The 15,842-nt window shown below is 41.7% G+C and overlaps 1 protein-coding gene across 1 annotated transcript; it reads left to right on the top strand.

The window, feature by feature from the left end:
* Nucleotides 1-2,627: 2,627 nt before the first annotated feature.
* cldn2 (claudin 2) lies at nt 2,628-11,282 on the top strand. The gene is made up of 3 exons (XM_049592997.1): nt 2,628-2,869; nt 4,945-5,587; nt 8,889-11,282. Exon 3 carries the CDS (start codon nt 8,897-8,899, stop codon nt 9,716-9,718), a length of 822 nt encoding a protein of 273 aa, XP_049448954.1. The 5' UTR covers nt 2,628-2,869; nt 4,945-5,587; nt 8,889-8,896; the 3' UTR covers nt 9,719-11,282.
* The last annotated feature ends 4,560 nt before the right edge of the window (nt 11,283-15,842 follow it).

The raw sequence follows: 15,842 nt of genomic DNA, 5'->3' as shown, positions 1-15,842 counted from the left end.
GACAGTCACATACTTTTTTTTGGTAATAAACAGCAGCTTGTTGTCTGGCCTGTGAAATGGAGCCAGGAAGTGAGGACAGAATCGTCACCATCATTGTGATATCATCAGTGTGTTTTTCAAACAGGTGTGATGAGTCAAAAGTGACTCCCAGAATGCAATGACACAGTTATGTTTCAGACATTAGACATTTAGGCATTATCCTTAGTGAGACCTTGACTTTGCAGGTTCGGTCCGGTGTCTTCATAACGTATAGGAAACATTTAGAAAGTTTAGTGCAGAGCTACTAAAATAATTTCAGGTCTTAAAGAGATGTCATATGAGCAGAGGTTAAGAAACTTCCAATCACCAACTCAAGCACACAGGAGACACAGAGGAGACATGATCGGGGTCTATGAGTGTCTTCACAGAATATATTACAACTGCTCTTTCAACTTTGTGGCAACAACCAACCCAAGTGGCAACCTGTGAGGCTGGGAAAATAAGCCACGGTCCAAGTGCCAAAAACTGCAGTTCCTCCAATGTCTGGCTCCAAAATAGAGTATCCAGTAGACCCCATGTTGAAATGCCCAACTTCACATGTTTACAGCATGGTACAAACAACAATTTTGGTCTCTGTAGCTAATATCAACATTCATGACAACTGTTCAGTGTGAATGTTTTTATTACTCACCCATTTACATTGTATTAACGGCCAAAGTTATGCATATTTAAGGGCGGGACGGCTTGAGTGACAGGCTGTCTGCAAGGCACCACCACAGTCCATGAGTCAGATCCACCCCTCGCTCCTCTACTATGGCCACTTCTGGCTCCAAAACCCCAGGATGGCAACAGCTCGTGGCTTCTAAACAGCCAAAAAGATCATGTTTGGCTTAAAATTCACAGATTTGGTGGCATAAAAGCTGCTGGAGAAGCGGGGACAGATCGGTGAAAAACACCCAGGTTTGGTGCCACAAACACTGGTGGAAACGCAGTGAGGGGTCACCAGAAAACAAATGGTGTTGTTGTTTGTTGGTCTCAAACAATAAGTGACACACCACCTTCCCCTCTCCCTCCAGATGACAAAGTCAGCTCATATACTTTGTCACTTTAAAAACGTGGTTTGCTGTTAAGTAAAATGCCAACACTTCCTTTTGGTGACTGGGCTGTTGGGGAAGGGTCCAGTACAGAGCCCTGACCCAGTGGTGCTGTTAGGCCTGGGCATCTGAGGCTTCAGCCCCAAATAGCACATTTCATACCACATGGTCAGACCTTTTAGTTTTTGTTAAAACCATGACTGCTGCATTCTGAATAAGCTGGGGGTTTTTAATGTCTGCTTTGTCACTCCAGCAAAAAGTGCATTACAGTGCATTAATCACCTACAACTACCTCAAAAAATTCTCTAAATTGTAATGATAGCAGTTTCAAAGTATTCTGTTTCTACTCAGCACTAATTACTAACAACTGCTAATATTTTTACTTTCGCAGTTCATAATTAATCCATCCATCCATTTTCATCCGCTTATCCGGGGCGGGGTCACAGGGGCAGCAGGCCAAGCAAAGCACCCCAGACGTCCCTCTCCCCAGCAACACTTTCCAGCTCCTCCTGGGGGAGCCCAAGGTGTTCCCAGCCTAGGCCAGAAGAGATATGTAATCTCTCCAGCGTGCTCTGGGTCTGCCCCGAGGCCTCCTACCAGTGGGACATGCCTGAAACACCTCTAACAGGAGGCGCCCAGGAGGATCTTGATCAGATGCTCGAACTACCTCAACTGACCCCTTTCGACATGAGGAGCAGCGGCTCTACTCCGAGCTCCCTCCAGATGTCCGAGCTCCTCCCCCTATCTCTAAGGCTGAGCCCAGCCACCCCACGGAGGAAGTGCATTTCGGCCGCTTGTATCCGCAATCTCATTCTTTTGGTCACTACCCAGAGCTCATGACCATAGGTGAGGGTTGGGACGTAGAGGGGCCAGTAAATCGAAAGCTTTGCCTTCTGGCTCAGCTCCCTCTTCACCACAACGGTCTGGCACAGCACCTGCAACACTGCAGAAGCCGTACAAAACCATGATCCATCTCACGCTCCATTCTACCCTCACTCATGAACAAGATCCCGAGATACTTGAATTCCCCCCAGACCCCTCTGCAGAGGTCCAGGTTAAGCTCCCAGTGTCCTCATATCCTAACAATGCCCCTGCCCTGACCTGACCAACATCCAGCATCTTTTGGAAGAACTGACACACTGACTGCAAGACGGACCCGATCACCCAGCATCAGTGCATGACTTCACTCATGTTCTTGTGACTGAATGGGAGCAAATCCCCGCAGGCAGGTTGGGAAATCTTGTCGTAAGCCTTCCCAGAAGAGTGGAGGCTGTTATAGCAGCAGATCGATGCCATTGACTTAGAATGACGTGTTTAATAATTACAGTACTCTACAAAGTTACACCACTAAAAGTTTGTGATGATGTTCATGTTTAGTTAGCATTATATCCTGTGTTCCTCTCATCGACCCACCAGCCAGTCTCAGCAGCACAACACAGAGGCACAGGCCGACCTGAGCTGCCTCATTAGTATGCAGCGTGTCCAGATAATGCCCCTCTGTGGTTTATAATAATGGCTCAGTGTTTCTGAGTGTGTGGACGTTGCCCTCTCACTCTGCTTTCGTAGGGGAAGTGACTGGATTACACGCTAATCCCATTATGATGCTGCTGCTGCAATGTGAGGGCCGGTTGGAGGGATTAGGAACCAAAGGCTCGAGCTTCAGGATGGGGATCAGCAACAAACTGGGCAACTGTAACCACTGACACCAGTACAGACACTAATGGCACATATAAACAGGTCAGATGACAATGCTGCTGACCGACGAGGAAGGGCATATCTGGAGACACACTGACATGGTATGTGTTATTTGTTGTTATGATTGATGTTTTTGTAGCTCTCGGCATCAGCAACAACCCAAGAAACAGTTGATGGATGGTGACGCACAGGAGGCTGCCAAGTTTGGCGTCAGCTTTAATGAGCAGTAAATTCACAATGTGTTACGGCAGGTTTTTGTATGGAGTCTGAAATGTGCCGAAAAGTAATGTAGACATTTACTGTGTGTGTTTAATAATACTCAGGTATGATAACAGTGATGAATTCAAGAAAACTAGTACAAATTGATGAAATAAGTTTGCATTTAAATGATGCATCAAAAAGTCAAAGATAAAATAATAAAAATAAGTAAATGTTCTGCCTCTAATTCCTGAGGGCTGATCACACAGAAAGCATTTTGCCCATTGCGTCCTCACACTAACCTTCCTGTGTAACCAATTTTTTGTTCATTGATTTCACAGTAATCAGTAGCTAGTTCCTAAAATGTTGAGGCAGAGGGTACTTGCTGTAGCTCTGATTGAGGGTGAGAGGCTGTCAGTAAATAGTTTGTGGGGCACAGGGAAACGGAGATCTGTGTGGGTACATGAGACCCTAAAAAAGAGGGTGGGTCATGGGGAGTACCACCAGTTGGTCCAGGAGCTTCTCCTCAAAGATGGCTGTTTCCAGGCATATTTTAGGACGACTTGACAGCAGTTTGACAACCTGATGTCTATCATCAGTATAGCTCTCAGTATCCAGCAACCGCTACCACCAGTTTCTCCTCCATTGTTTACCAACTGTGAACTTGTTGTCATGACCACCACAGAAGGCCCGCCTCTCAAAACATCCGATTGGACAATGGGGCACTTTTCCGCTCTGAGTTGAAGTTTATTCAACCCAAGGAGTTCAGAAAATGCCAGGCGACTCAAGTGCTGAAACATGAGGCGCGTTGCACAACCTGGTCTTGCTCCGGGTTGAAATCCGGCGTCTGGGCAGTGACTTGCAGCGTCACCCACTGACGGAAAAAAGCTGTCCTTGTCAGCATGATACGTGGCTGGTTGCCATTCAAGTTTAACAGCGCTCGGTGGCATCAGGGGGAAATGCAGCAGAACAAGTACGAAAGTTAAGGCGCTGAAAGTCCAAGTAGGGCAGGTGAGAGCGCTGGTGAATGGGTCCAACAATCACCGACTTTCACCAGGGGGGCTGGTATTTGCATCCCGTAAGATTCTAAAGCCAAACCCTGTTCTTTTTTGCCTAAACCCAACTACCTGCTTTTGTTGCCTAAACCCAACCTTGTGCTCTAGTTGTTGGAGGGAAAAAAAGCCATCAATTTGTGGTGCTGTACTGACGCAGTGCATTTATTTTCAAAGAGACTGTATGTAAATGGTAAATTTCCTGTGAAAACAGAAGTGTATTTTGAAAGAAGACAACACATGTAACAGGCAGAACTTGACGGTGTCCCAGAATGTCAACAACCAACGCACCCAGGGTACCTTTCATGACAGATCTATGACCAAAACACGATAGCAAAAAGCTGAATTCTCATTAAAAACGATTACAAAAAGGCGCCTCCAGCTGCTAAAACACTTTCTGTGTGATCTCTAAGTATGAACAAAATCATAAATTCACTGACTGAACGAATTAGGGAATAAGAGAGAAGGGAGCAACATAGGAAGGAAGGAAGGAAGGAAGGAAGGAAGGAGGGAGCAAGGAAGGCAACAACAAATGGAAACACACTGTTTACGTCTTTATGTCGACTGTCTGTCTTTACCATCACACGTCACACAGAGGGAAACGTCTCTGCTGAGAAACCCAAAATTAAAGGTGTAAAATTAAAAAAAAAAATTAAAAAAATTAGGATAAAAACAAATTATTTCAAAAGCATTATAATCACTCCCTGTTTTTCTTGCTTTGGGCTGGTTTATTCCAACTTTAATTAAAAAACACAAAAAATGCTCATGAGCAGTTTTTGGGATTTCTGCAGACTGAACAGGGACATGAAAGGATAACTATTTTTATAAATTCTTTTCATTAAAGTAATATGGCACTTAAATCTTTTGCTGAATTAAACATTTTTCACTCAGAGAACTGACATCCTGAAATATTCATTCTCTTACAGGGGTCTGCTGAGTGAGCTGCTGCCGATAGTGTGCCACCTGTTTTGGAGAAATGACAGATGAGAGAATGATTAACCTGGCTGGCAGTGCTGATGTATGTGTGTTATTGTCAGTGGTTTCACTGTGTCTGTGTACATGACAGGAGGTGAAGGTCTGGATGAGGGACAGAGATCAGAGACAAGAGGCACTGACAGAGAGACAATGTTCAGGAGGACACTTAACACCATCTATTGTCCTGCATTACTGCTGGTTTAAGAGGAAAGTCTTTTTTAACAGTCGTATTTCCAATTCAAAGGATATTACAAAAGTCTTTTTTGGCTTCCTTGGTCCAATGCAGCCAGCAGAGTAAGTGCTCATTAGAAGTACAGCAGCGGCACAACAGCTGCGACTATGTCAAGGTCTGAGGAAGCAGTCAGAGTCTGATACAGCTGGAGAAACAGACTACTGGAGAAGCAGGGGCAGGTTCAACAGAATTACCAGCAGTGGTGAATACAATCTGTACAGGCTGCAGGCTCTGCTGTGTCTTTATCCTCTACCTCCTCATCCTCTGCTCCAGCTGCAACTTCAGCTCCTGCAGCGAGAGAATATAATCAAATCTTCAACTCGTCCAGCGTCTGGCTCTTCCATAATCTGCGGCACTCTCAGGTAATGCATGAAAGTGGACTGTGAGTGTGTGTATGTGTGTATGTGGTGTATAATACTGTATTCTCAGGCGACACAAGGACTTAAACTTTGAATTAATACAGTTATATCATTAGAGAGATGGATGTATTGGCTTGAAATATTCCTATTTAAATGATATCTGGCAAACAGCACTTGAGTTTTCTAATTAATATGAGACTACTAGCAGAGTTTCAAAAGAGCCAAATCATCTGCTGCAGCTCTATCAGTCCCAAACAAAGCATAATTTGGGGAGCAAATCAGAAAAACAAAATATTCTTACACCAAACACATCTTAAGCACACCAGTAACTGATATGACTGAGTAAATAAAGGCTGTTAAATGACAAGCAATCTATGTTTCATCGTTGCAGTAGTGATTGATTTAACCAGTCCGTTTTTCATGATGTGTTGATGCTAATTTATCTTCTTTATGAGTAGTATTGGATTTGATTTGAAACATGCAGTTGTCGTATCACTGTTTGTTGAGATTGCTTTAGCTTAAAGTTAACTCAGTCCGTACCTGATGTCTGGACTTTTCCAGATGCAGGTAAAGCCGCCATAACGTCATGTCTTCCACACTGTAATTATGAGCAGCCATGTAAAGACCTTTCACATTAACGCCCTGGTTGTAAATAGTAATTTTGAGTCAGAGATAACAGGGATTACTTACGGCTATAGTTTCTCCCTCTTGGCTCTTTTTAAAGTATCAACAAACCAGAGGCAAAATAGCCACTGGTTATAATTTGGATGCGACTAAACACCACCTTTGCCGGCAGTTAAGATTTCATATCAACACCAATACAGCGGATTCAGCTCATTTAAAAGGAGATATATGTTGTGCTGTTTGTATGTGATTTTGGTCGTCAACAAGCCGATACACTTAGATGATGCTAAAAGTAATTTGACTGTGTAACAGTTCATCCCCAAGTCCAAAATACACGTTTTTTCCCATACATGTAGTAGTAAATTTGAGGTGATACGCTCACTTTTTCATAAAAGGAAGACCAAAGCATATTATCAACATGAAATGTTGATCATTAATAAAATGATCACATAAATTGGTAAATGCTTAACAAACGCATATAAACACATAGAAACTAACATACAATATCAAGTTACTTTTTTTGTGATCAAATTTTTATTTAGTTTCTTTGCTAAGTATTAATAATAAATTCTACATACAAATTTTGCGTTTGTTGAAACAGCAGCTACTAAATTAGCCCAGCTTACAGTTAGCGAGCTAACAAAGCCAAAAACCACTTGCTTGTTCAGGTTAGCTTATCTGTAGCTACTAAGTTAGCAGCAGCTGTAGCATGGCTAGGTGCGTTAGCCTCCCCCTCTGCACATTCATCGTGGCTGCTCACAAGAATAACCGTACACTCTGAAAAATAATACAGCTATCTGGCTAATATGTTTCAATAGTACGTACATGTTAGCTAACTAGGCTAGTTCACCTCACTGTTATGCATAAGCACCACATAGTGATTTAGCATTAGCTAGCTAACATGATTGCACAAGGATTCAAAATAGTTAGCCTATTGTTAATGTTGTGTACCGTACTTACATTTGATTTTTATGAATAGGTTAATTTATCTTTGCTAATAATTTGTTGGATTTGTGTTTATGTGTATTTTTTAAAGAAAAAAAAGTTCAGTTAAATTAGCAAACAACAGAGTGCCCTAAGAATGAGTGCTAAAACCTGGAAATGAGTTAGCATTTTACCACTCACAGATCCCAGGGGCCGGTTGCACCAACTGGTCTTAAGCCTGGTCTTAAGCTAAGTCGGTGGTAACTTGGCGTTCTAAGTCCGACCTAATAGTTACGCCGGTTGCACCAACAGGGCTTAAGCCTTCTTCTCACTAAGACCGGGCGTAAATCTTACACCTAGTCAAGAGCAGGTGTAAGGTCATTATCAAGCTGCACTCATGCGCTCTAGAGCGCAGAGAGCACAAGTTGATTATGGCACGTCTCATCCACCGTCTGTATACGAGCGGGAGAGGGTAATTAGGGACAGAAGCAATTGGACATAGCATAATGACGAGGAGCTGATTGAGAGGTTTCAATTCGGTAGGAGAGATCTGTTTGAACTTATTGAAGAGCTGTCACTGGATTTACAGTTTGTGTTGGGCTGCAACGCAGCAGGCAGGCGTAGTAAAGACCAGTTGGTGCAACCCGCCCCTGGTCTTGAAGGCAATGAGTTTTTGAATGGTTTTGTGGTTCAATACCTGTGATTAACACAAGCTTAAAAGACTTTCAGGTTTTGTTCTACAATATAAAATGCGTCCGTAAACACCCCTCTGCTTACAGGACATCATTATGCCAAGCCATGCCAAACACGGCTTTGCCGTCTTGTGATGGTGATGTTAAGTCATGCGGCTGTAGTGTAGTTTGTTTATATTGTTTAACATTAGCTTTTTACCTCTGGCGATTGCATTTAGGCTTCAATAATCACAACAGTGGTGTATATTTGTGAAGATTATCTTGCTGAACGAGACGTGTAAGTAGGCTACCATAAACGTTTGTTTGCCACAGAGCTCATTTTTTGGTAATAATCCAAAATCCAATGGAAAAATCCCATAGGCTTTTTGACACAGGAACCAGTGTGATGCTAACTAAGGGTCGCAGGCGCCCTGTTGAAGTGCCATGCTTTACATTGTTTGGTTAAGTGGAGGTAATGGAGTTTGTAATCAAGCCTTGGACTGCCAAGTCATATGGATCTATGCTGTTTACAGGGAAGGGTTTGTCCAAATACTATTGCATGACCATCATACACCATTCTTACAGATGGCGCCCTCTCCAAAAAATTGAACATGGCTTGATGTAAGCTTCCCATTCTCTGTGGAAATGTAAATTTAGTATCCCATTAAGTGGCTGACAACTCACCTGACATTTAATTTGTTGTAATTTACTCATGCCACATTTATATCACACTCAATGGATGGTAGGAATAGAAGAGAAGCACATTTGTATAGTATCCAAGTGTTCAGGTCACGGGACGTCTCAAGATAAAATATAGATGCAGGTTAAAAATACTGAGGATTGACAATATTAAATTTGGGTTTAATTGCCCTGAAGGACTGACTTTGGCTGATGATAGGCATCTATATTTGTTTGTCTAGTCATGACTTGGATGTTGAAACTCTGGAAGTCACAGAAACAGCAATATGACATGAACACATCTGCTACAGACAAATTATTGTTTGTTGGTTCCACAGGAGCTGATCTCATTGCGTCTGTTTATTCATCTTCTCTCTGTGTTTGTTTTTGGGTCTCCTCTATCACAGTTGTTACCATGGCGTCAGCAGCTCTGGAGCTGATGGGCTTCTTCATGGGCCTGTTTGGGATGCTGGGCACCCTGGTCGCCACAGTGCTACCATACTGGCAGATTTCCGCCCACATCGGCTCCAACATTGTCACCGCCGTAGCCAACATGAGGGGCCTGTGGATGGAGTGCGTCTACCAGAGCACTGGGGCCTTCCAGTGTGAGACCTACAACTCCATGCTGGCCCTGCCCTCCGACCTGCAGGCCTCTCGGGCTCTCATGATCATCTCAGTTGTGCTGTCTGTCCTCGCCATTGCCTTGGCGGCCCTGGGAATGCAGTGCACTCTGTGCTTGGAGGGCTCAGGAACAGTTAAGAGTCGTGTAGCAGGCACAAGCGGTGGCTTATTCCTTGCGGCAGGCTTCCTGTCACTCATACCAGTGGCGTGGACCACACATGAGGTGGTCCAGACCTTCTACCGACCCACCGTACCTACCAGCATGAAGTTTGAGCTGGGGGAGTGTCTGTATGTTGGTCTGGCCTCTGCGCTCATCACCATGCTAGGTGGAGGGATGCTGTGTGTGTCATGCTGCGATGAGCAGAATGGCGGACGCGGGAGACGGCACGGCGGAGGGTATCCATATCCAATGGGAGGTGGCGTGCCGGGCACAGGGGTACGGACAACCTCTCAGACCTACCACAACCCCACCATGCAGGTGGGGGGCATCAACGCAGCCAGCAGGGGGCAGACGCTGGTCCGCAATACCAGTCACAGCTCCCAGTCCAGTGTACATGGAGTCCAGGGAGCCAAGAAACCCACTGCGGCAGGATATGACATCACAGGATACGTCTGAGGTCACTGTCACTCCATCACACCTTTAAACGTGGCCTGCTGTTAACTTTCCTTTAATTAAATATATTTATGTAGTGTATTTACTCGAATGTTGTCACTATATGCTCGACGGAGCAACGGGACAAATTAAATACACAACATGCAAACAAGTCCAGAACCTGGCTTGTTAGAGTGTGTCTGACGGCCTCTCTGCAATCTGTGGTCGGTCCTTTTTGTAAGCTTTTTTCAAAAGGTTGTTGAATAAAGTGGAAGTGTGACATTTCATTGGAGTGGAAGACAGTTTCAAATGCAGACTATGACAACCAAAAAACACATTTAGACTGCAACTGTTTCACCGTCTTTTCTTTGTAAATGTTTGATTGTCTTGTAGGATGTTGCACATTTCCATCACTCTGACAGCAACTCATCTGTTATGCAGAGAAGTCACATAAAGTTAAAACTACACACATATACACAGATGTGTTGAGAAGATTAAACGACCCTTTGATCGTCTTTTATCATTTTTATGAAGCATGGATGGCTCCGTCTGTGATAATGATGACTGACAATGCTTCAGCAACATTTGTGAAAAATGAAACACATTTGGGGGAGTTCGCCGCGTCAGTGCCACATATTCCCATTTTCAAAAGTTTTTAAATCAAAAATCCATGACTAATGGTTTGGTGCCACATGGTGCCTGTTCACAAAGTACAAAAAGTTTTAAATGGAGGGATACAGTTCTGCGCTTATATACATTTAGAAAAATATATACATATTACATCACAGAAATCTGCTGTTCTTTCTATATGTCGAGCCAACAAATACATAGGTTGTTTGTGCTGCATATTACATGCAGGAATTGACTGTTTTAAGAAAATATAAATAGCAAATCAACTTTAATACTGGTGTGTGAAAGCAAATGGAAACATATCATAAACTGATGATTTGGTCTCGTGGATTTTTGGATGATTTAAATGTGTCAGTAACATCCTAGAAACATTTTGACTCTCAGCTGATTTTTGTTGTCATTATTTTGGACAGTCCAATGTTGACCTAACCCTGATATTTCTATACACTTCTCACAGTACTGTATCACCTGAAACTCAGACACTGGACTTCCCACATTTAGTGCAAGCAAATCAAAATATAATTGTCTCCCTGATTACAATCCAGAATCAAACATTTTAATGCTGTTTTTATATAAATTAATATTGTGCCTTATTATCATAGTGTGAACATGTTACATGTATTTGGGTTGCAGTCTGAAATATGAATAATGTTTGCTGAGCGTGTCTTGGGCATTTATTTATACATATTATCAGAAGTTTGAGGATCACCTTCTTTTTTTTTTTATAAAAAAAAACTTTTTTTGTTTGTTTGTTTTTACCAGTCGGAGGATCTACAGTATGCACCTGCGTACACATTCATACGGACTCATGGCGCAAAACGTGTGTCACTATGTTGAATACATTGGCAAAAACTGAAATTATTGTGGCATGGCTGATGTTTTCTGCTGATTATCAGGGATGTATTTACAGAACATAAAACAACTTTTGTCAACAACGCACCACAAAATCACATTTTTAACTGGAAATAAATGATAACTTTTGTTATTGTCATTTGTTGAATTTTTGTCCCCCAGAACACTATGGTACACCATGAATGCTTATGTATGTAGGTAGCTGCATTAAAAAGTGAGCCCCATAATTAAGAGTAGAACAGAGAATAGCCAATTTATGCACCGTATACTACATGTAGTTTTTCACACTTGCAAAGTATCAAACTGATGATTTTTGAGTGTGGTATTGATAGACACTATTGTCCCCAGAATACAATGTAGAAAGGCAACAGAGAAACTGCAGACAGACATTTATATAAATTACAATTTGGTGAGATAGCTGCAGGAATATCAGAAAAAAATAGAAAGTGTTTCCTTTAAATACCACTAATCCGACAGCCCCTTCTTAAGTGATTTTGATCATTATGATATGTAAACAACTTCTGTATTTGTTGTTGTTTAAGTGGTTTACTCATATATCGTTCTAAAGTGATGCTTTAGAACAGTTACACATTCAGTTACAACTCACCTATGAACGCTATTATAATCCACAGATCCCTGTTATCCAGACTGAATCACAGTTTACACAGCTCCCATTTCATTTCTCGTACACTGGCAATAGTCCACATGATCTAAATCTAGCGAAATATTTTGTCTAAACACATTATTACATTCATAGATTGCCACGAACCGCACGAAAAAAGCAACCAGGGGATCTCAAAATGGCGGCAAACTCCTGACCTTTTTATTAACACCTCACTTGAGCCAATAGGCGCTTCCAATGCTGTTAATGGCCTCCATAGCCAACCAGGGCTTGAGCTGAGGCAACCCATCTCCTGTAGTTTTGAGGTATATAAAGAGTCAGCAATTAGCCCACCTCACCCGAGGCTCATGGGTTTTGTAGTCAATGACACTCCAAATTTCCACAGCCGTTTTTTAACCCCTCATTGTCATCATTGGCTGTTATAAATGTACAGAAATGATAAACAAATGACTCGTACATTGTCTTAAGGGCAAAACACATTCTTTCATTTCACTTTAGGTTTTCTAGAAGAGTTTTATATACAGTAATCAGAAAACCAGCACATTGTTTTATTCCCCTTATTTGAAAAGTGACTGGACAAATGGAAAATCTTTAATTTTTTTGTGATATTGTTAGTTACTTTGAATTTGGACTGTGTGAGGCTATTTGTTGTGGCTCCTTTGTGTTGTCCAGCTAATACCCCCCAGTTCTAGTCATCTGCTGCACCTTTTATTAAGAAAATATTCAGGCAAAGATTAAAAAAACAACTTTATTTCAGTGTGTTGAAACTTATGCAACTCAGTGACAGAAGCAGAAACTTCAGTGTTACCTTTCAAATGCACAAGTACAAGTATGTACATGTACTAAAAATGGAACAAGAACAGATCTCTTTTTACTTTGGGTCTGCCTTGGTTCGGGGGTTTTCGGTGAATTTAGGTGAATTTTACAGGATGCATGTGACATTTAGGTTTGTATTGTACAAAATGATTGCCCTCAGTATCTTTAAAACACAACTTATACGTGTGAACATACAGTAACTGGCACATGAAGGCTCTTTAATAGAGCTGTTGTTAATGAATAGAGTGTTGGTGTCAGATGTGAGTTTCTGCCGGTGTGTTTACAGTCCAGGATGGGTAAAAGATCACAGCCCTGAACTGAAGGCAAACAGAAGATCCACACAAACAAACCTAAACAAACAAAGCTGCTAGTTCAGTCCGATCAATTTGCAGTTTCAGTTTGATTGTGAGACCAAAATGCACATTTTCACTGGGTCACTTTAGAGTCACAAAACAGTGAGAACATGATTGAGATTCTTTACCTGAAAGGCTGATCTCAGTACATTAGGTGATAACTCCTCTTTCATCTATGTGGCACATGTTCCACTTGAAACATGCAGATCCAAGGTCTGTGCAAACCTTGTATTGGGTCTGAGAGGACTTGGGAACAGTGACTATGCATTGCAGCACTCCATATACAGACATGCAACGCAGCCCGTGTTATCTTATGATAAATTAGGGACACCACATTTATTTAATTACTGTTAGATCTCTTAAAGTCTGCACAGTATTAGTAAACAAACTGATAGTGGAGGGATACTGTGGGTAAGGGTGCAGTTTTACAGAACAGTGAAGACCTCTAGTTCTGTTTGGAAATCATAAAATACTGCAGACCATGATCCCTGGCGGTCGAGCCCAAAGGGTAACTGGAATCAGGTCAGACGCTTAACTGGTTCAACCACCACACATTTGACTAAGAGAATACCTGCGATAAGTGGACTAAGGACACACACACATACATACACACACACACACACACACACACACACGCACACACACACACATACACACTGAAACTGTGGGAAAGACAAACACAATCTCAACAAATACATACAGTCGATGATCCTGAGCATCTTTTGGCACAGATACAGTCTGTGCAGCTTGGACAAACTAGGTTAGACAAATAACGCTTACACCAAATGAAGCATGAGTAACTGCAGTAAACGGATATGACCGTGACATTAGGTTGAATATTAGGCCTTGTATTAATAACTGTTACAAAACTGCAAAATAATTGTCCACATAAAGGATGAGCATCACAATAGTTTAAATAATCAACGCAAGTAAGACAAAAACTGAAACCAGGATCAACAGTGTAACTTCAGAGACATGAACTGCATTGAGAATTTAACTGCTGCAGTTGTTCATTAACTGTCAAACAAAAAACAACATGCTTATGATCTGAGAACAGAGACAAAATCTCAGGGTAACTGAATTCATGTAGACAAGATACTAGATCAAGGAAGCTGCTTTACCACAAAGACATTCCCTGTTGAAGTGGCAGTAGCTCAGTCCATAGGGACTTGGCTTGGGAACAGGAGGGTTGCCGGCTCAGATCCCTGTCCGGACTGGTAGACATGCCAGTTAGCCCCCTGGGCACTGCTGAAATGCCCCAGGGCATGGCACCAAAACCCCAGCTGCCCAGGGCACCTGTCCATGGGCAGCCACCTCACACTGACGTCTCTCCATTTAATGCATGTATAGGTCCTGTTTGTGCAGGTGTGTGTATTTTGGGCCTGTGTGTGTATGACAACATCTATATATCTTCTTCCTTTTCTTCTTAAAGGTAACAGATTACTGCTCAAATGAAGGTGTAGATGCAAAAATCATCGTGACAAAAATTCAACAGGAAAAGTCAGTTCACTAAAAAAACAAGCTGTGGCAAAGCTGTTGCATCCATCCATTCGGTTAAACTTTGCCACCAAACATGAATATTCCACCAGTAAATGAAGGTAAGTCTCGGCAGTCATTGTAATATACATTTGGTGGGACTCATTCCCTCCAAGTATGCTCAAAATGTCCTCCTCATTATATTGATAAAAAAAAATGTAAAGAAAAAAAATGCTGCCACTGAGGCTCACCAAAGTGGCGTCATTACTTTAAAACACTTTAGATTTGGTTTTTGGCCTTTCTGACATCACAAGCTCCGTAACTAAAACAATGCACTTCCTTCCTTTAATGGGTTACTGCCAAAAATCATAAAGATCATTGACATGTTGGGATTTTGAAGACCTTTCCACATCTCTGACTCCTGCTTCAACAGCTTGTGATCCTGCAGCTCACACCAGGCAACTTCCATTAAGGCCTCATGGGGAGTTGCAGTGAGTTTTTTTTTTATTTTAAGGGGTGTAAGAAAAAATTTAAACATATATTTCAGCATTTTCCTAATTTTTGTGATGAACACTCAATGAAATTGTCATTTTTTAAAGTTAATATTATTATTTAAGACAGTGGTTCTCAACTGGTGCATCCACAGGGTCCAGATTTCACTTTAGACATCAGTTGAAGGTCCCACAGTTTAATATATTCAGTGTCGAGATAGTTTGCTGTCTCTGTCAAGTAGCTGTCCGTTATTCACTCACTCTACAGCAGGAAACAACACTTAAAAATGAATACTATTTGCCAGAAATTCACTGTACTTAAAAATAAAGAGTGTTTTAAACAAACTTGACATGTTTGTGAGTCACTTGCAGGCCATTGAGAATGGACCCACGACCCACTAGTTGGAAATCACTGATTTAAGACTGTCTTTAAGATTTTAAAAAAATTTGATGGGGTACATCCTGCATTAGAGAAGTATGCAGTTAAAACAACCAAAGAGCTAATAGACCAGTGGAGAAGCAAAATAAGGAGGAAAACATTAATTTTCTCAACAAGAAAGAAGACTTTTAAGTGTGTATGACTGTTACAAATAAAAGTTTATGGAAAACTCTTCTGTGATGCGAAATTCACAGGAAATAATCACTCATTTTACACAAACTTCCTCGGCTTTGGGGTAAATTGTACAGTATATTGTGTTGCTTCATTGTTATGCAGTCTATATAATTTGGAATATCCATAAAACTAAGTCAGGGGTCGTCCAGGGATTCAATAACAGAAAAGGGGCTCCTTAGTCATTTTGATGTTTTCATGCCATTAGGGAAAACATTCAATAATCAGCATGAAAAAACAGCAAAATGAGAGTGTATTAATATGAGAATATCTGTATATTTGAAGCAATTAAAAACAC

Source organism: Epinephelus fuscoguttatus, linkage group LG12 (assembly GCF_011397635.1).
Source record: "Epinephelus fuscoguttatus linkage group LG12, E.fuscoguttatus.final_Chr_v1".
Classification (NCBI taxonomy): Eukaryota; Metazoa; Chordata; class Actinopteri; order Perciformes; family Serranidae; genus Epinephelus; species Epinephelus fuscoguttatus.
Note: the sequence above shows the minus strand (reverse complement) of the source record. Positions and strands in the feature narration are given on the sequence as shown.